This window comes from Epinephelus fuscoguttatus, linkage group LG21 (assembly GCF_011397635.1).
Source record: "Epinephelus fuscoguttatus linkage group LG21, E.fuscoguttatus.final_Chr_v1".
Taxonomy (NCBI): Eukaryota; Metazoa; Chordata; class Actinopteri; order Perciformes; family Serranidae; genus Epinephelus; species Epinephelus fuscoguttatus.
In genome coordinates this window covers 12,408,227-12,430,392 of record NC_064772.1, presented here as the reverse complement: position 1 = coordinate 12,430,392, position 22,166 = coordinate 12,408,227, and the positions used below count along the sequence as shown (strand labels likewise).

The 22,166-nt window shown below is 38.9% G+C and overlaps 1 protein-coding gene across 1 annotated transcript in view; it reads left to right on the top strand.

Annotated features, from left to right (window-relative positions):
- The first annotated feature begins 4,662 nt into the window (after positions 1 to 4,662).
- phex (phosphate regulating endopeptidase homolog, X-linked) overlaps positions 4,663 to 22,166 on the top strand; it is a 32,342-nt gene continuing 14,838 nt past the window's right edge. Inside the window, exons 1-10 of the mRNA XM_049565716.1 lie at positions 4,663 to 5,073; positions 10,018 to 10,074; positions 10,240 to 10,401; positions 10,687 to 10,770; positions 11,489 to 11,715; positions 15,104 to 15,172; positions 17,140 to 17,256; positions 17,465 to 17,548; positions 19,536 to 19,678; positions 19,862 to 19,955. Of these exons, the coding sequence (XP_049421673.1) occupies positions 4,950 to 5,073; positions 10,018 to 10,074; positions 10,240 to 10,401; positions 10,687 to 10,770; positions 11,489 to 11,715; positions 15,104 to 15,172; positions 17,140 to 17,256; positions 17,465 to 17,548; positions 19,536 to 19,678; positions 19,862 to 19,955 (1,161 nt within the window). The 5' untranslated portion in view covers positions 4,663 to 4,949. The remainder of the gene's footprint in view (positions 5,074 to 10,017; positions 10,075 to 10,239; positions 10,402 to 10,686; positions 10,771 to 11,488; positions 11,716 to 15,103; positions 15,173 to 17,139; positions 17,257 to 17,464; positions 17,549 to 19,535; positions 19,679 to 19,861; positions 19,956 to 22,166) is intronic.

The following is a 22,166-nucleotide window of genomic DNA, read 5'->3' as shown; positions in this document are numbered from 1 at the left end:
TGATTAACGATCTATAAACACACAAAAAGTACAGAAAAAGGGGAGTACAAAAATTAAATTAAAGAAAATAAAGAAATCTTTTCAACCCAATCCAGAACTACAAAAGGTGTAGAAGACAGATTTTTTCTAGGATGACATGATGCGTAAGATCTGTTAAGCATAAACTGAAAGTTGGAGGAAATCTGTCTTTTCATTTAGGGTGTAAAGGTCTCCTTCCAAAGAGCATAGCGAAGACTACTATGTGAAAAGCGGGTGTTTTAAGCCAGAACATCTTTTTCGAACCAAAACCAAGTGGTTTTGTGCCTCAACATAACCACATGTAAATCACAGCACTGACGAAACTCAGAGATACTTTAGGTTATCAGGGTAACCCCGGTTCTCTGTAAACCGAGTGAGGTATCTCACCGTGGGTGCTTCCCATGGTGAGATACTGAGCGAAGTGTGAAAGAGAGCATTGCATTTTGACATATCCACTTTATAATAATGTACAAACGTTATATATCTGTGGTTTGTAACATTACAGTGCCAACATTTCTTCTGGCGATTGGGTTGTGTATATAGACATTTAATAAATGCTTTATACCTTACTATAATGTAGTTTAAATCATATTTAAGTTTTTATTAATATATTTATCAACAAATATAACTCCTGTGGTTTAGCTGGCATGTGAAAAGAAAATGACAATATAGTAAAATACTGTTGTAATAATATAAATTGTGTTTTAATAGGAGTTAAAATTGTTCACAAATAACTTATGTTGACAAACACTTAAAATTGTCCTTAAATTTGCTTAGAACTATGTTATTTATTAAATGTCTATATACTGCTTATACGCGACATATATAGTATTCACACTGCAAAAAAATGTAACTGTGTGGTAGAAACAATAAGCATGAAGTACAGTATGTGTGTAGTGTTGTGCAGTCAAACATGGGTCACAGTAAAAGCTAAATAGAAAAAACAGTCAAAAATCTATATTCCAGTTCTTGGTGACCCCTTAATTTGTTCATCATGCAGTTAAACTTTTCTTAATATTACATATCCACTTACATAACAGAAATGGATGTTAATTTAATTTTAATTTACTACATGGTCCCTATTTGTTTCCATGTGTTTTTATATTGCTCACCAATAGCTGAACATCTTCTAACAATAAATGGAAAATGTAGTGATTTTGTAGGTTTTGTATCAGTGGAAAAAAAGGACTTGAAGGGTCTTAAAACTGTCTCTGTCACATGCAGGTAGCTTGATGTTCCTCTCGGGAGACTGCACCTTTCTAATTTTATACTCGGCATATCGGCTGATTGTCCTCAAGCAAAAGCAGACATGCTACACTTTTAGTAACAGCTCCAGACTGCAGTGTTTCTTTTTAGTGTTTTTAGGGAGTTGTGCAGTGATTACACTTCCTGAGTGTGTGAGCGTGAGAGATGACACATTGTAATTTGGAAGGGTGTTTCCCACAGACATATAAATACTGAACGTCCGTCAGCTTAGCCACAGAGGTGTGTTTACCAACCATGAGCAGACACCCCTGTCAGCAGGTTCAGAATCATTGCATTTCTGGAGACTTTATCATTGAATAATTAGGGAACTTTGTGGTAGGATCAGGCCGTGTTGTATGCATGAGTTGGCGTCTTTTCATGTGTGTGTGTGTTTGTTTTCAGATAAGATATTTGGAAGAGTGATTTTCTTTGCCTAATCTATGTGAAACGATTACTTATGTCCTTGCATGTGTGTTTCTGTTGCTTATCTTGTGTTAATGACAGCCTGAAGGGATGTTTGAGTAAACAGACGTGGGAGGATGATGAAGATGAGGAGGATGAGAGGGCAGAAAGAAGGCATGTTCTTACTGTCTGCTTCATATTGAGAGATGGGCCCCTGAGTCAACTCTGTGACCTCCTACATGTTGACAGGACAAAGAGTCTGCAGACGTGCTATTGACTCTGTGGCTTAAGCTTTGAGCTAAATGGTCACATAAGCATAATAACATGCCCACAGTGACAATGTTAGCATGTTTATGTTTAGCAGGTGTAATGTTAACCATGTTTACCTTCTTATTTTAGAATGTTACCATGCTAAAATGTGCTTATTAGCACTAAATACAGCATACAATTGAATATCAGTAGTTGTACAAGTATTTGGTCACAAACCAAAGTTTTTGACCCTATGATGGCAGTAGATGAAAGGTCAGAGGCACAGTGTTGAGGACCATGAATGTTTACAGCCTATTTCATGGCAATCCATCTCATAGTTGTTATTGATAGATATTGATTGCTTGATATTCCAATTAAAGAAAAAAAAAGTGAGCTTCATGATGGTGCTAAAGGAAAAGTAAGGGTATCACCAAAGTCAAAACTTAACCTTTGGTAAACATGGATGTCTTTTCAAAATGGCATGGCATTTCATTTCAGTGTCATCTAGACATTTCTTTGCAAACAAAAAATGTCAACCTAGAAAAAAATTGCCAGAATACATTCTCTGGGAACCATAAATGAAAGTACAGATAGTTAAGGCCAATCCATGTAGTTGACTTTGAGATATTTCACTGTGACCTACTGGTGGCACTAGAGAAAAAAGTCAGGAATATCACCAAGTCCATAAGATTCATCTTCTGGAGAACATGAATGTCTATACAAAATTTCGAGCTACTCCATGTTGGAGATGTTGAGATATGCTGGTGCTAGAGGAAAGGTCAGGAGATCACTTACGTCAATTTTATTCATCCTATGGGGAAGACAAATATCTATAGCAAATTTATGGCAATCCATTCAGTAGTTGTTGAGGAATTTCAATAAAAAAAACAGCCACCCTCAAGTTTAGCAGGATTTATCCGCTGGGAAACATAATTGCCTGTATGAAATTTTGTTTGAAATTTTGAGCAATTCCATGCAGTTGACCTTGAGATATTTTACTGAATAAGTGATAACTCTGACCTGCTGGTGGTGCAAGAAGAAAAGTAAGGAGATCACTCAAGTCACAATGATTCATCCACTGGGGATAATGAATGTCTGTTAAAAAAAATTCATGGCAATCTATCCAATAAATGTCAAGATATATCGATAAAAAACAGAAATGTCAACCTCATGGTGGCACCAGAGAAAAATTCAGGGGATCACCAAAGTTAGTTGTATTCAAGCAAGTTCTATTTATCCCTTAGGAAACGTGAAAATTATACATTAGAAGTCATATAATTTGTCATCTGGGAACCATGAAAATTATTGTAAAATTTTGAACCAATCTGTGTAGTTGAGATATTTCACTGAATAAGTGATAACTTTGACCGGCTGGTGACACGAGCAGAAAAGTCAAGAAATCACTGAAGTCAGTGGGAATCACCCTCTGGGGATCAAGAGTTTCTCTACAAAGTTTCATGGCAGTCCCTTAAATAGTTGTTGAGATATTTCAATGAATAACAAAAAATGTCAATGTCATTGTGGTGCTAGACAAAAAAAAAAAATCAGAAGGTCACCAACATCAGCAAGAGTTATCCTCTGGGAAACATGAATGTCTGTATAAAATCTTGCATTAGAAGTCAAACGTCATTTGGTAACCATGAATATAAGTTCAAAATGTTTGAGCCAATCCATGTATTACATTTTGATATCTTTTATGGAATATAATATAATTTTGACGTGCGGGGGACACTAAAGGAAAAGTCAGAAGATCATGAAAGTCAATATGATTCATCCTCTGGGGATTATGAATGTTTATAGCAAATATTTCATGGCAATCTATCCAATAGTTGTCAAGATATTTCAATGGAAAACAAAAATATCAACCTCATGGTGATGCTAGAGAAAAATTCAGGAGATTACCAAAGTCAGTAGGAAACATCCACTGGAGATCATGGAAGTCTGCACAGAATTTCACGGCAATCCACCCAACAGTTGTTAAGATATAACAGTCTGGACCAAAGTGGTGGACTGAAGGAGACAATGAAATTTGGAACAAAGTTTCCCAGTTGAGCTGTTAAACAATAAGAATATAAACAGGACACAAGTGATTGTGAGTCACAATAGTGAACAATAGCACCGTGGTTGATGTGTCTGCTTGATGAATGGGTGTTTTAAGCAGTGCAGGAAGTTGCGTCTATATAAGGACTTTGTGGCTGACGCCCCAAACTTTAATGAGCACGTGCGGAAAGAGTTTCTCACCACAGCAGGAGGGAAGCCGAGGGACCAATCAGGAGCTGTGGTGTCATTGTCATCACCACCTCTGTCTATTCAAAGAAACTATCGATGCTGTCTGAAACAAACGCTGATGTGTTTTTACAGGCGACAGTGTCATCATCATCATCATCATCATCAGATTAATCGATTGTAATCAGTGTCCTGTGTGAGTCTCATTTTGTTCTGGTCCACTGACTGTCTGATCTGATAAACGTATTGTACATGAGGTTAGACACACACGCACACACACACACACATTTCACATGTGTGCCTAGGCTATTAACAAGGTCTGCGGCCTCAAATGCTGCACAGTAACAGATAATGTTTCAGGTCTGATTGTATTAAATGGTCTCTGGTCATCACTGGGAAACCTGGTCCCTTCTGTCCCGCAGGGAGGGAGGGATGGGAGGAGTGTTGGGGGGAGGAGGAGTGATGAAGGGAGGAACAGTTTGAAGAGCTGGAGTGAAGTTAGAGTAGTAACAGATAGACACATAGCAGCAGAGAGACTGGGAGAGTGAATGAAGTCTGTTAAATTGAGAAAGAGACCAGAGCAAATAGAGCAATTGTGTAATTTTAGGAAGATGTTACAATAGCTGTTTGAATTTAATTTTCACCCTAAACTTTTTCTTGTTACAGATATTTTTATTTTTCTGGTGTGTTTTGGTGGTGTTTTTCACAATTTTTCTTCTCACTGCTTGTCCACCTGAACATTACGTTTTTAAAGAGTGTGTGAGTGTGTATTTCTATGTGTGTGTGTGTGATATATAGTACGGCTAGTCATGGAACTGGAGCGTTTAGGTGGCGGCGGGGTTAAACCTGAGAGGGGCAACAGTCGTCTCTACAAGATAGCACTGGCCATGTGTGTGTGTCTCTGTGCCGCTCTGCTGCTTGCACTCATACTGGGTAAGTCCACCCCACACACATACACACAAAAATATATATATACACACACACAGTTTTACTGAACCTGCATTATAATTTGTAAGGAATTCAGTGGAAATATATCGCATGCTCTCCTCAGATTATAGTACATGCAGACTGTAAATAACACACGCAAGCAAGCCGGTGAGAGCAAAGGTCTTTGTGGAGGGCTCGCGGGTAACTCATGTCAAACTATTTTTGGTTCATATAAGGTTTCATACACGCCCACATGCACATGCAGAACCTTGCACTCTCCATAGTGCACTGTGGGAGTCAAGTTGAATTCTGGGAAAAGGGGGAAAGAATGTGTATGTTGACACTTTGTGGGAATCTCCTGCAGAATGTGAAATTAATTAGGGAAACGTGGCAGATTAATGGGTAGGGTGTGTGTATATGTTTGTTTATTTACAGGGGGCAGCGCACAGGCCCATTAAGATATTGTTACATGTAACACTGTAATGATAAGAATAAGAGGAAAATTAAAGTGTTGCAATATTTTGATCTGATGAACTTACTGTAGGCAAGGCAAGACAAGTTGGTAATGCAGCTTTCAACAACACCTTTACACGAGACATATAAAGCTTGAAAACAAAAGACAATATAGAAAGAAACTTTGCATATTTAATCATACTTGAAGTTTGATTTTAAATGTGCTCTTTGCAGTGCAGTTCCTTATTTCTGTAGCTGAGACTATCAGATGTTTCCTGCTTTTAGAGAAAAGACTGATTTGTCAATCTTTCTGCATGTGAATGGACCAATGCATTCAATTCTAGCAACACATCCACATACAACAGTTTGTATGCTATGCACACAGTCCGTATAAAATCTTACAAATTAGCACACGGTTAGGTTAGGCTTATCAAGAGTCATGGTTGGGCGTAATCATGTTCCATACTTGACATATCGTGATATACGTAGTTTAAAACAACTCAACTTTTGCCAGGACATGACCCCATGTCCTGGGTTGGAGTCCTATGTTTGTTTGACCCATCTACTACCTCATTCTCCTCCCTACGCAGACTTTTGTCGCTCTTTATACTACATTACCTGACTTCCTGACCTGCTCGCGTCATATGATGGAAGATAGCCTGCAGCACCTTTTTTCACATGATCACAGCCTCCTGGCTCAGAATTATGTGGATTATATACCAATTATCTTTGACGGAGTAAGTACAAACAGTAAATAACGGCAGGAGTATCTTTCCCTTGTTTTAGTAGAGTCGCTCTTCATGAGCTTTTTAGTGAACTGGCTCAAAGGAGAAGAACAGAATCTCGCTGGATCTCTGTTTTTGCCACATGGCTTGTGTACCCACCAGTTTAAGCCCTCATCTTAAATATTAGACACCAATCCAAATATAAAAGCTTGAAATTCTGTAACAAAACCAACTTGTGGAGCACTAGCCACAGCAGTGACAGAAAACTGACATGCATGCACAATTTTCGTAACTTTTTGAACTTCCTTAAAAGTTTGAATAAAAAAATACTCCACAAATTATTAATTTGACTATAAAGAAAGTTATCTGTACTTAAAACACGAAGCCACAGCCAGTAGAGATTATCTTATTTTAGCATGAAAACACACTTACTAGCACCTTTAAAACTCACAAATTATCATGGTAATAATGATTCGTTTAATCTGTATAAAAATTGTAATGTAAAAATATCAAGTCAAGTATCAAACATGATGCAACAGGTTTAATAAGTGAGCTTCAGAGGTGCTTGAAGGCAGATTTTTTTTTTACCTGTAGGCAAAGCCAAGCTAGCTGTTTCCACTACTTTCCAGTCTATGTGCTAAGCTATGCTAATCGGCTCCTAGTCTTGATATCCATTGGCCATCAGTCTGATGATGTTAAGTCTCCGGTGCAATGGTCAATATTTTGGAAGATCTGTTGTAGCAAGCAGATAACCGGGCCAAGACTTTGACAGCACACAGACTCTGTGTGCTGGTCATTTCGGCTAATCTCTATAAATAGATATCTGCATATGAATGAAGCTAAATGAAAAAAGCTTATCTAAAACTAAGTCGTTGTCAAACAATAACAGATGGATTCCAAGATTGCATTTCAGTTAATGAGTTACGCCTCTCCACAGAGACTGCTTAACTGCTGCTCACATGTGATTTGTCAGTACTACTTGGACTACATTGGAAGCATTCTGGTTTCCAACACTAAAATCTTGTCTCATTGCCTGCAGATCTACATTATGCAGATACCTGTTTACAGAGATTAACTGGGGCCTGGCTGTAGCATCATATTTAACTGACAGATATTAATGTGGTATCAATCTTCTCATCTAACTTTCTGAAAGAAAGCAAATAAGTCTATTTTCCCAAAATGTGGAACTATTCCTTTAAGAGTCATTTGTTCAGTAGTTTCAGTAGTGGTAGTGAGGATGGTCATGGCTGGGAGGGGTTTGTGTCTGTGTGTGTGTTTCTGGGGTGGGGTGAGTATTGTTTTTTGTTATTGAGGGAAGCCAACATTCTTGTGGTGGCATTGAAGTGTAATTATGTTATGTTCCTATGTATGCAGTACCACACACCCACTCTAATGGAAACCTTCCTCTGGTCTGCAGCCATGTGGATGACCAGACACAGGAATGCCAAGTGGTTGTTTAATTTTTGACTTTTTAATGAGTTTAGACTTTTTAATGAGTTTCCCCCTCAATGTGTGTTTGGGTACATGTGTGTTTGTGTTGTGGGGCCTGTTAAGTGTCTCAGCAATGAACATGAGGTTGGTATTAGCAGTGACCCTGGAGCCTCAGACATCTGTGTGTGTGTGTCTAAACCCCTGTGTATATGTTTCTGACGGAGCGGTCAGGGGGGAGGGTTGTTGAGGTTGTTCCAGGCCAAGTGGGTCGCGCAGGGTTTAAGTTGTGACGGTGTGTTTCTACTCTAAAGTGGGCGCAACATTAAGCAACTCTCACAAGCAGCTCTAACTAGACAGCAAGACCAGTCAACCTCTGAGGTCAGACATTGCGGCGCAGCTCCGTAACGCTCCACTCATGCGTTCACAATGGGGATTTGGTTTTCTAAATCTGGCGGCTCACTTCGTGGGCTTGTGCTGCTTCTGTTCACCCACAGAGCCACATCATTTAACAATGGTTTCTGCCAAGAGGTCAGAGAAGCAGGCTTTCGTTCACCTTCTAGGAAGGGAAGTGAATGGGTAGACTTGTGGTCACACTGCGAGTAGTGTAAACAATGGGTGGCTCTGTCCTGTCTTACTGTGGCGTTTTGATTGCTCTTATTAGAAGTGTGTGAAGTAATTACAGCTGACAGTCAAGTTTAAATTAAAAGCCTGATGCATATTTTGGAAAGTACTCAAGATTTGCCTGTGATTCATGGCATGGCTCTGTATCACACAGCTAAAGTAATGTGGCGATTGCAGGTCGACTCGACTTGATGCAGGCAGGCATGAGGTTAAAAATGTATCCACTAAATGTTTACTCTGTCGGACTGCTCTCCAGCTGTATAAACTGCACTTTGACCTGTGTTTGTCCCATTTTTGATAAAGAGTGCATTGTGGGAATGTCCCTTAATGACGTCCCTCTGATAACTAGTATCATTTTCAGCCGTATGAAAGTATGATTAGCTGATATTGTCAGTTCTGTTTGTTTCATTCATCGATAGTTTGTATTACAATGACAGATAGAAATTAACTTGTGTTGCAGCCTTTCCAAGAATAAGAAATACTGTTTTGTTTCCATATTATTATTTCCATGTATAACTATTGTTCATAAAAAAAGCCATCATTTTGACAAAACAGTCCTCAAGTTTAACTTCGGAATTTTTGACCTGAACCCTATTTTTCCACCTTTTTTTTTTTTCTTTTTCTTTTGGTCAAAGTGTCTGATCAGAACAACAGTTTTTTAAACTGGTCAAGTATTGAGCAAGAGAGCTGCAATGTAACCATTCCAGTCATGTTCCCACCATCAATACGTTCACTAAAAGGGCTTGTTTTTGCCACTGACAAGCTCAGATTATTATTTTAGGTATCTGACAACATTATGGAAAGGATCCCTGATGAGTTAGACCTTTATGTTAAAGCGTAATATCAATTTTGTTCCATCAAAAACAGCCCCAAAATTGCCATTGTCAAACCATTTAAATAAAGTAATGCTAGAGTGTATAGAGCTGCATATTTTCACTTCTAACTAGGTCAATTAAGGTTTTATTTCAACCAAACCAGAACTGCTGATTGTTTGAACAATGGAAAGATGAACCAAGCTGGCTTGAGGGAGTTTTATGGTGTTTCTGCTGACTTTGAACAAAGTGATTTTAACAATGATAAAATTACTGTTAATTTAAATGTTATTTGGTGACTTTGCTGGTAACAATTTAGGGGCTGTTTCTGGTTAAACAAAAAGACACAATAATAATCTGAAACCTTTCATAGCAAAAACAAGCAGTTATAGTTTTACATTGAAGGTGACATTAATCGATTTTGACATTACTTTCCTTGAGTCACATGGGAAAATAAGGTCCAGGTGGCCACTTTCTGGCTTTCTCTGACAATGTGAATTCTGACAAGTGTGCAAGCTTCTGATAAAGACCATGGGATGCAGTTAGAAGCCCAGGAAAAAAGTGAGAAGGTGTGCTGTGTAAGTCAACTGGCAAAAACATGTTGACCTACGCAGCATGTTTCTCTGGTTTCTCAGCTCTACACATGCATAACTTTCAGATAATTTATTGTTTATGTAAAAGTGTGCTCTAAAACTCTGTTTGAGGTCCTATTGCGCAAAACAGCATCCCAACACCAATCATTTGCTACCAAGAAGTAGGGGACTTTTTGTATAAAGATATGAAGTGGGTCAGTGCTGCAAAAGAACATGCATGCAAGCTAAATGTTCTTGAAATGTTAAAAACTCGTTACGTCTACATGTGAGTTTGCATTTCAGTGTCAAACTTCATCCTCTTTTCTTTTCCCTCAGTCTCACAGAAATCTAATCAGGAGGAATTCTGTCTGACCCCAGAATGCATTGAAGCAGGTGAGGAGTGGTGCTGAGCAGTTACTGTATGTACAATTGCTCTGAGCATCCACTATTGTTTGTATGGTGACTGGTTGAGCATGAGATATTTTAGTTGCAACTCAAAGGTAATTATTTGGACTCACTGGGGTGTGTTTATATTTCCTGTCACCTTCCTTCTTGTAGCGGGGTCCATTCTTAACAAAATGGATAAGTCTATTAACCCCTGCGAGGATTTCTATACTTACTCCTGTGGCGGCTGGTTAAAGGAGAACCCCATCCCGGAAGATTCCTCATCGTATGGCATCTACCCCTGGCTGCGGCAGCATGTAGACATTCGACTCAAAGGTGTGTTGGCTTACAAATTTCCCATCAACGACTGAGTTTATCTACCCTGTTACAAGTACATGTGAATTAAACAGAATGTTTAATGTTTAACAATCAGAAGAAAGCAAGAGCTCTTTTGATGTACACATCACTTACTTAAAAGGCAAGACTGACCTTGTGTCCATTTTATTTCACAACCAGGCGTTCTATTCCTATTGCCAGATACAGTATATAGTATAAGTTGAATTCAGGTACAGTTCACTGTTAGACCTCTGAGTTATGACATAGATTGTTTTTCTCCCTTAGAGTTACTGGAAGCTCCTTCAGACCCTGATGAACTGGAAGCTGTAACCAAGGCTAAGGTCCTATACCGCTCCTGTATGAATGAGAGTGAGTCTTACACACACACACAAACAAACTTGGTTTTGTCAGTTAAGAGGACATTGCATTGACCTGCAGTCATTCTTTGGGAACTAAACCTAACTGTGACCACATCCATTAGATGCCTAACACCAGCTTATACCGTTATCCTGACCTTAACCCAACCATAACCTTAAATGGGAACTGAGGCCCCATAATGTGTGACTTTTTTATTTATCCCCAGGGTGTGAGTAATAAAACTGGACACACACAGATACGTTTGTATAGCACTGTGGGGACTATTGTTTACCAGCCTTAACTTTTCAAACTATATGCCTGACTCCCAGCACTTAACCTAGCTGAAGTCTAAACCTATGTTCAACCTTAATGCTCAAACCAAATCTAAAGTCACAGCTCTTTGAACAAGTGAGGACAAACCAAAATGTCCTCACAATCAAAATGTCCCCATTCTCCATGTCTACGAACAGGTCCCCACAAAGATATTGTAAGTCAAGAGCACACACAAAGACACAGCAATAGTGTGAAACAGGACAAGATGAGCTTTTATTGATTGCCATGGCAGATCTAGGTCACTGCAGAGGCAAAAGCAATAAGATACAACAGATGACAAAAAGGGAAAGTAGCATCTAAATACAAAAAATACAACCTAAAAAGTAGTAAAAGCAACCATTCAAACAAACTGCTGTACTTCATGCTAATTTCTTAATTTCTGTGTTTGCTTACATAGCTATACTGGAGCAGATGGACACCAAACCAATGCTGAAAACACTTAGACAGCCTGAGTTTCGGTGGCCTGTCGTGGGGGATGGGCTCGGCGGGGAGTACCAGTGGTCAGCAGGCGAGTGGAACCTCCTGAAGACCCTGGCAGAAATGAGGAACCAGCACAGTAAGAGTGTCCTGATTCGCCTGTACGTCTCCCCCGATGACAAAAACTCCTTGCACTACATCATCAAGGTCAGACATCCACAGTTCACTTGATGCATGCATTTGGAAAAAATGCTTAATGGTCCAACGCCACAGGTTGTCTTTTGTACACCCCAGTTTTTGAACGAATTGAATTGAACGATTAAGATATACAGTGTGTTAATTACGCCTCTTTTCCACTGTACAAAAAGTAAACAAAAAAAGCCCAACTAACACCAGCTAACATCTGGCATTTTTATTTGATGGGAAACATTACAATCAACATTCACATTTGGGTCAAATGATTCTGTTGTAATCATGGGTATTTATTGGCTCCAGCTCTGATTGGCTCTGATAGGCACATGGAAATATAACGCCCATGTGGATGTGCTAAATTTAGCCCCTTTTACCAGCCCAATGCAATGTCAGGCCACCATGAAACACTCTCTCATTGGGGTCTGCCCATTGGTCCGACATCCCATTGTTCCGACCATATTAAACCCATTGTTCCGACCGTATTAAATCCATTGTTCCGAAGTCCCGTTGTTTCGAAATCATCATGATCCCCTGTGGTTAAGGTCTGGGTAGGTTTGGGCACAAAAATCACTTGGTTAGGGTCAGGAAAAGATCATGGTGTGGGTTAAAATGAAAAAGAAAGTGACAAACACATAAGCTGTGAGCCTGCTTCGCCTCAAGCCTTTCCCAGCTGACCCAGAGCTGGTCGCGGCGCACCATCAAGGCAGAAATACGCCTGCCAGGAGCCGTTTAGCACCGTGGAAAGCTCCCCACACAACCTGGACCCCAGAGTTAATAACAGGAGGTTATGGTGTTTCATTCTCTCCTCTCTATGACACTTGTATCTCGACCAGTAGCCCACTTTTGTTGCGTTGCTGATCCTCTATGGTACACAAATACAGCATAGCCTAGTATAATCACATATCGGAACAACAGGACATCGGACTAATGAGAGGTCGGAACAATGAGAGGTCGGAACAATGCTACGGCACCTCTCTATTTCCACCCAAGCAGCACTCGTACATTCATTCAAATTGAGTCGGTGCTGAGTTTGAAAAGGAGACTGAATAAGTAAGAAACATAAAAAAGAAGTAACCACTGTAAGATTTTCACTAGCCTCCATGCTGCTTTCTACTGTTTACCAACCTGTTTTCTGTATGACACATTAAACATGACACACCAGAAAAAATCAAAACAGAAAGGCATACTCATCTACTGCAAAGCCGTGTAACCGACCTCTGGGCTACTGGCAATGGGAAAGGGGTCTATCACCTATTTTTATTGAGTGTTTGCATGTTTAAAACAAATCTCAAAATTTTGGTGGAAAAGGGGTATTACTGAGATTCTAAAGTGCTTGTAGGCAGATTTTGTTATCTTTGGACAGAGCCAGGCTGGCTCTTCCCCTCTGTTTCAAGTCTTTACTGTATGTCATAAGCTAATGAAAGCATCTGCTAGCTGTAGCTTCATATTTAACAATGTGAATATGAGAGTGTTATTACATCAGAGTCTCGACAAAAATGTGCAAAAGCATATTCCCCCAAATATGGAACTTTTCCTTTTAAGGACAATACTTGTGGTTTGTGGATTTTAATCAATCAAGTGCATATGGTGAATACTTTTATATTGCTGCAGACCATTATCCAAAAACATACCATGGCTGTGTTCGAAATCATCCAGTCATTCATACTCCCTGTGGGTTCTATGTAGAGGACTATATCGTGAGCTCATTTGCAACACGATAAACACTTTCAGACACTACCTGGGTAATTTTCTCTGCTCCATTAATATCAGTTACTTCATTTCTATCCAACAATTAAAACGTGCCATTTCAATGTCAGCTGGTGAACCATCTATAACAAACACTGGCATGCATATTTGTGATAAATACATGATATTATAGTGAGTGGATTTACCCCAAATTGATAAATAATGTTACAAAGTACTGTGTTGTGATGTGCTGCTCTGCTCACATTAAATATAGGCCCATTAATGGCGTTACAGCGGCAGACAGAAAAGCAGAAAGAGAGCAGTGTGATTTCAAACTCTACCACTAATGTAATGTGTAATGTTATGCATTAAGCCAGTGCAACACAAATCAGGGCTAGTAGCAACCCAGCTTGCTAAAGTCAGCTAGCGTTAGCCCCTCTCTGTACAGTAATGTTAGACACCAGAGAAATATTAATGTCCAATTTTTAAAAAATCTCTTATAGAACTGACAACTACACATTAAATTGACAATGTATTACATGGCTAAGAAACTATTAAACATGTACAACAGCTTGTAGTCAAGGTGCTTTCTCTCCTCTTGTCCTTCTCTTTGTTCATTCAAAAATGTCCATCTGTTCCTTCAGCTCAATGCATGATGGGATATATTGCTTGGTTAATGACCATCGATGGTACACTACTTTTCAAGATGTATTGTGGGATACTTTGAGTCCACTATATAGGGTATAATAATTCCCACTCTACTTTTGGACAGCACTACAAAATGGCGCAGTCACCCTATGGTGGACTGTGTAGTGAGAAATGAGTGATTTCAGACACAGCCCATCTTTTTTGATTGATTTCTTACCTTCCAGATAGCCATTTGTTTGCCAGCTCAGATTGAAATTTGACTTGCAGAGACCTGACAAATGTTGCACTACAGGACGTGATCCATCACAGCAAATATTTCGTCACCTTGATTTTTGTCAGTTACATTTAAATTGTACGATAATGCAGTTTCCAGCAGGGACTCTCTTAGAAACTTCTCTGGTTGGTGATATCAAGGTAGCTGAAATTTGAAAGTCAGCTGCTGAACATCAGCCTTGAGCATATCACATGATTAAAAGCTTTGTTCCTGATGAGTTTAGAATTTTGGAGTGAACTTGATAGTGCCATCAAAAAGAGTTTTCACACATCCCTGTTCACACCTTCATTACCAAAATATCTATTACAAATGTCATTGATTTGGGTTTGCAAATTCCGTTTTGTTCTTTGGTTACAAACACTCTAGTTCTTTTTTGTTTTTCATTAAGCATTGTTTTTTTTTCTACTACACAATTACTATTCAAATCGGAACTAGCCATGTCTACTCTTATACGAGTTGATACTCAGATAAAATATGTCATAGCCTTCTTAGACAATGAAAGGGTTTCAAAACAGTAACTTTGACTGTGATGGATTACTGATATTCATACCATAGTGAAAATAATGTAATGTAATGCTTGCCTGAAGGGTATTTGGGGAAAAAAGTAATCTCTAATGTCATATCTACACAGTCTGTATTTAAAAGATGTAAAACCTCTGGCATTGATATGTAGGCAGATACAATTTTGGTGCTTTGTTCCATCACATTTTGCTTTTTGTCACTGCAGCCAAAGTCAAAAGATAAACAACCCCAAAAAGCAGCAGAAGCTAACCTCTGCTCTCCATCTTCATGCAGCTCGATCAGGCGTCCTTGTCTCTGCCCTCCAGGGAGGACTACATCACCAACACTTCCTCCGCCCGGGCGGTGAGTCTCTGCTTCATCTTTCACCTCTTTTTAACCTGTCATCTAAAAACTCCTCTTCCTGCAGCAGCTATTTCCTCCCTGCTTGAGTGATGACTTATAACAGAAAAATTTTTTAGCCACTTGACATTATGGCAGTTAATGTTGGATTTTTATATTATATTGTATTATATTATATTATATTATATTGGAACAAGAGCTTTTTTCCACAGTCAACATTTTCGGAAATGCGAAGCAGTTGTAATTGTAGAAGAGGCAGATGATACTGATTGCTCCACTAATAGCTGCCTCATTAGGCCAGAATAAAAATGCAATTAGTATGCAGCGACTAATTTTTCTCAACTGGAAAAACTCCCACTGTCATTCTATTAGTACACTGTCACTATCGGTGGTATAATACATTCTTCACCCACATACAAAGGTCTACATAAAGTCAGAGGACAGACTTTAATTTAGGTTACAAAGGGGAGCAAACAGTAAACAAGCAGGTAATCAGCAATTGGTTGTCTCTTTTTATTTGCCGATTTTGCAATGAAAAATAAGTGATAAAAAAAGGCTAACAGTAGATATAAGGGCTCCTGATATGTGTTCAAACAATCCACATATCAACCTGTGTCATTGTTTAATAGCTAAGCATATTTTCTTTTGTCATCTATAAATTTCCATTACTTACGTACTTACTTTTTTGTTGTATTGCTTTTTTATAGTTATTGCAGTGAATTCATGAATCAGCACAACCAAAACACATCCCATATATTTACATGTATTTGCAATTATTGTGATTATTATTATTTTATACATCTGGTGATACAAACAGAAAGACTGAAAAAGAAAGAAAGAAAGAGAAAGCTATTCCTTCATACAGTATACACATACATACATACATACATACACATGTATGAATATCGTTGGAGCTATAATGTAGTTTTGTTTGTTTATTCTATCCTTATCTAAACACAAGGTAAATATAAATGTACACATGCAGCTATGAAACTGAACACAGGGTGTAGCATTCATGTGTGAAGTGCATACAGGTAGTGGAAACCAGGTGTGTAGAAAGGTTTTGACCGTGTTATGGAAGCATGTTGTGTAAGCATGAAGTATCTGCATGGAAGACTGAAGTTGTTAAATGTATTATTGATTAAATATGAACAATGCTGTTGTTCTTCTATGTTATGGTGAGCATGTGTATATTGTATTGAGAATAATGGATTGCCACCTGTACACCCCTCAGTGGCTTGTTTAGACATTTTGTTAAAAGTTGTTAAAATAATATTTCTAAGTACATATATATGTTCATTCATGCTGGCATACAGATGTACCTACATCCATATATATGAATACATTACAATGGGTGTTATTATTTTTGCGCTTGGTTTATCTGTGCATATATTCATAGACATATATGAATTAATATCTGTTTTTGCAACACCTTGTTTTAGCACTCTGTTTTAATATTTTATTGTTATTGGAATGTTCTGTTTTAATAGTTACTTTTTTTACTCTTTCATTTATTGCTTTTATTGTTTTGTGAAGCACTTTGTAACATCTGTTTTGAAAAGTACTATATGATTAAATGTTCATCATCATTGTTAAATATGTCTGTATTTTATTTTGTTTATTTTTAAATGCATTTTTATGATAGCTTTATAACAGTACGTATATTCCTCCCCTGTTTGGACACAGGCTTTTAAACTTAGCTATAGCTTTAAATGGTAATGGTATTATTTAATGAGTGTTGTCTGCAGCTGTTTATCTGTCCCCTTAAAACAGGTAATAAAAACATAACACTGATGTAGTGGTAATATAGTATCTGAGTGCAGATGGAAGTGTTGATTGATGTCTGATGGTGTCTGATGTTTGATAGTTGTAGTGACAGTAGCTTACAGCGATGAAAGATCAAATGACATTTGTCTGTTTTTGCCTTTTTCTGCCTCTCTTTTTCTCTCTCTCTCTCTCCCTCTCTCCAGTATCGTGCAGCCCTGCTCAGTTTGATGGTAGATACAGCCGTCATGCTGGGTGCTCCAGAGAAAGCAGCACTGACCCAGATGGAGAAGGCTCTCGCCTTCGAGACCAAACTTGCTCATGTAAAGACGTCATGTCAGATATATATAACTTCACTGAATGTATGGAAAAGGATATGATTTGATAGGCCCGAATGGCTCTGGAGCTAATTATAACCCTGCATTATTAACTGTGAAATATGAAATTGATTCATCAACTTAAAAGGAAATTATTTTATGATGGAATTTAGAATCAGTCATGTGTTAATAAGACTGTTCATTGTGTCTGCAGATCCTGATTCCCTATGAAAACCGCACCAGTGAGAACATGTACAACAGATACTCACTCTCTCGCTTGCAGCGCACCATACCACAGGTACAGACAATTTCAACTACATTTTAAAAAATTAAAATTAATAAAGATCCTCCCTTGTGTCTCAAAACCATACCAGGACCAACTTCTTCATGGTTTATTTTGCATGTTTCTAGGTGTGACGAATAAAAGACACTCAGTGGAAAATACTTGCCTGGCAATGATGCAAAATCTGCGACAGTTGCAAAATTGTCATGATGTTGTGATATGATATCCGTTCCATACAATGTTATTTGTTTATGCCTTTAAGTGCAGTGTGAAAGATCAGAATAACCTCATTTAAAAAAAAGAAATACACAGCTTTTTCATTGGGGAATATTCATGTTCTGTGTGAAAGTACTCATGACAAAATATATTAACATGCACACATAAATTTGAAAAAAATTCAAATAGAGCATAGTTGCTCGAAGTGTGCCCCGCAGACCAATGGCTGCCCCCAGAGACATTCTGTGCTGGGTCCAAACGTGACATGAGTTGCATGCATTTTATTTTACACATCTGCAGTAATACTTTTATTTTCAATATTTTGCATTTACAGTAATACACTCGAATATTGCAGCAAACTGCACCTCCCTGACAAACATCTGTCACATTAGGGGTGACAACTCATAGACAGCTACTCGATGCTTGGCAACTCATGGCACCTCACATTCAGTCATCAATGCTCATTCTGTTAGCTAGAATTAGCAATTTCAGTTGACAACTTGGCAGTCTGTGTGGAAATGAAATGGAAAAGCCACCCGGAAATACGCTGTATGACTGAGGAGAAAAGGAGGTTTCAGGAAAAATGGATGAACTCTTACTTCAGCGGACCTCAGGGGACAAATAAAAGGATACAGTTTCATACAGGTGAATTTGGTGCTCAAGGAATTTTATGTTAAACACCATTATGAGACCAACCACAAATCCTGCAACAAGTTCATGAGTGAAGGCCCCAAATGTAAGGCTGAACACTTTGATCGAGACCAAACATAAGGTTGAACAGTTCCGAGACGTATCTGCCCCGCAGTTAGTCCTCACAGATCGTGTGAAAAGTAATGACTGTGTAACACAGACAAACTTTGTGGTACAGTCGTTCACAAAATTGCTAAGTCTGGTAGACAGTTCAGTGATGGAGAGTTTGTGTGGGGATGCTTGGTGAAAGTGGCCGCCGTGGTTTGTCCTGAACCTGCGTGGCCCTGGATGATATGCTGGCTCTGTAAATTGGCACTTATCTAAACTTTGATCACCCCTACTTTAGGGTGGAAGACACTTCTCAAATTGCTGGCCAAATCTGGTCCAGGATAGGGTGCCAGGTGTCCCACCAACCATTTTCGAAATCACAGTGAAGATAGATTGATTCATACTGTGGTATTTTTTGTCTTTTGAATGTAAAAAAGGCTCCACACTGCATGAAAAAAATCATTATTTGTTATTATCAAAGAAAAAAAATGCCAAGGGAGGATCCTTCAGACAGAGTCTCAGGCTACACCCTGAATGTTCTCAAATCCTAGAAACACTCCTGTGTACTGTACACTTGACCTGCGGGCCTACTGCGACTGGATTTGCCTCTTGGTAAAGATTAATGAGGACAGCAAACACTGACAGATTGAAAACAAGCAGTTCATTTTTTACTGATAAATATTATTAATGTTTGTTTATTAACTGGCCCCTGGTCCCCTGTCATTTTGCAAAAGTGGCCCCGAGGTAAAGCAATTTTAGTATCCCTGGTGTAAGACAAGCAGCCAGAAGTCTTTAGTCATCCTGCAAAAATCATTTAAACATCATAACATTATAAATAAGATCTTCCTCCAAGTATGGATCAATAGAACACCATGTATTTGTATTTATCATGTCATAAATTATATGTGCACACTTTTAAGAAGAGATATAAACTCTTATTTAAAAAAACTGACAGCAAATAAAGTGAATTATATCCCAATATAGCTTGTTTTCACCTCAGTGTCTTTTAAATAAATATTATAACCCCTATCACTGCTTCTGTCTGCAGTTTGATTGGCTGAGTTTTGTAAAAACTGTGGTGGAGTCTAAAGCTGACCCAGCTCAGTCCGTCTCTTCCTCTGAGAACGTCATCGTCCGAGCGCCGCAGTACTTCAAGGAACTTTTCAAGCTCATTAACACCACAGATCCCAGGTACACACACACACACACACACACACCACACGGGAACAGCCAGACAGAGAGCACACACAGACAGATGAGCACACAGTGGGGCTTGAGGGCTCCTGTCTCTCATTATAAGTATATTATAATGTATAATGAGATTACATGTAGGTTTTTAATTAATGTCCCTCCTCTCTTTCTCTCCCTTTCCAGGACTGTTGCTAACTACGTACAGTGGAGGACGGTTTTCTCCAGGATCACTACTCTGAGCCGGCGTTTCCTTTACAGATACCTGGATTTTGCTCGGGTTGGTACTGAAAAAAATCTACAAAATACATGTCCGTAATCAATTATTTTTTAAGTGATTAGATTAACGGGGGGGGGGCTCTTAAACCCATTGAATTATGTAGAAATGTAGGTCTGTTGACCTTTTGCAGATACATGGTTTGTAGCTGTCCCACATTATACAACACGTATGGAGAGTGTTTGGCTGTGAAACACTGGAATTTGGTTTAGATTATCCTATGTAGCTTTAGTGTATACAGGAAGAGGCCTGAATTCCTAGTTCATTTAACAAACTCTACGTCTGACCCAGAGTCAGACTAATTCATGACTTCCTTTAGACTTCTTCTAAATGAACAAACTACAAATGACTCGCTCGAAGCAAGCCTTTAATGTACCACTGAAGCTGTGTCCAGATCTCACACTACCTTTGTACATTTCTACCCAATTCCTAGAAGTGTCAGTATATATATCTGTATTTTCCCCACACGTCTCTGTAACTCTGAGAGTTGACTAACTGTTTCCTTGATCTTGGCCTCCAGCCTCCGTGTCCATGGGGGGTAATGTTTTTAGTAGTTCATGGTGTTCATCTTGTAGCCAAGCATCTCTAGGATTACTGTTGCTGTAGTGTATACTGTATCAGCTGATTGGTCTCAGTTGTGGTCCTAGTGGGGATAGTTTGTAGCACTGCATTCACATCATCTAGCAGACTTTCAGAGGGTACTTTGTCACTTAGCCTTAGTGACCAGCTATGGGGGTGCTGGGTTTCCAACTTATCTGTGATTTTCAATCTCAGGTCATTTGCCCTTGTTGTAAGGGAAACTGTGTAGTAAGGGCTTGAGGCTTCCAATCTCAGAGTGTGAGGATGATGATGATGATGACATACCCACTTTGGCCTGTAGTCCTGGTTCCCCCTTGCCATAGCATGTTTGTTGTACCTCATCAATCTCTAGTTGCAATAACGTACTGTTTGTGGATGTTCGAACATTGAGTTATGAGTTGTAGCTTTGTCAGCCTAGATGTTGGGTTTCAAAGTATCCATATATCCCACACCCTCTTCATCCAGCCCCTCTCACTGGGGTTACTTGTATAGAAGCATTCTAAGAACTCCATATGTCCTTTTCTAGTAGCCTATTTCTCATCAGGGTGCCCTGATGCGGACCTTGTTGATGTGGGTAATGTCCGAGCCTGTATGACTCTTGTGTTTGCAGTTTCACTCATCCTAAAGTGGCTAGCAGCATTAAGAGATATGTGTTGCTCTTCCCTGACCAGGAATTGATCCCCCAAACTTAACCAATGAGCTATCCAGCTGCTTCTTAATATATAACAAAAAAACAGCCCTTTTTTTTGGTCATGTCAAAAACTTCCAAGTGATGTCAGTATGTTTTAAAATCTTTTTACAACCCTGCTTGCTTGTGCTGTTTTGAACCTGACACAGCATTCCCACCCATTTTTACCAGTTAATTTTCAATGCTTTGCCATCATATTTTACCCCATTTCCATGGCTTTAAATAAGTAGTTTAAAATGAGTAGGCAGATCATTGGATGTGGCAGTAGATTTGGTTGAGCACTGGTTGAAGTTGTCTCGCAGCTCTACTGATGCTGTGACGGTAGAAATACTGTGAAATATGTGCAGATGCTGGCAGTCCGTTGAGTCGCCTTTTGATCATCTTGATGCTTTTTCTTTTAGTGTGGCTGAGTAGAGCTGTTTCCCCCATGTTGCCAATGTCAGACGTTTTGGTGCAGAGTCTACATTAAAGGCGGTTATAGTCTGCCTCTCTCAAGCCATGTAGCCTAATGTATTTGTTATTTGTAAGCCATACGTTACTAAAATGTGCTTCTTGGGCATTTTGATGTAAGCAAATTTGCAAGCGCTTGCTAATTGACTCGCTCATAAGACACTCTCACTGCATATTAGCTGCATACATCAATGTTTATCACGTGACACTAGTGACAGTTCAGCAGTGATGCAGTGCAGCACTAGATTTTAAATCCGTAATACAGGGAACATACAGCATTGGGATTTTTTTGTTGACATCTTTTAAATGATAACCCAAACAATGTATATTCAGAACTTCTCCAAAACATTCCGTCAATGCCAAACCATTTCCAGGCCTGGAAATTTTTTCTTTTTTTTTTCATAATTTTCCAGGAATTCCATGACTGTGGGAACCCTGCTAATAGTGCAAGATATGGGCCAAAGCATATGAAAGTGTCATTTTTGAATGATGCTGCA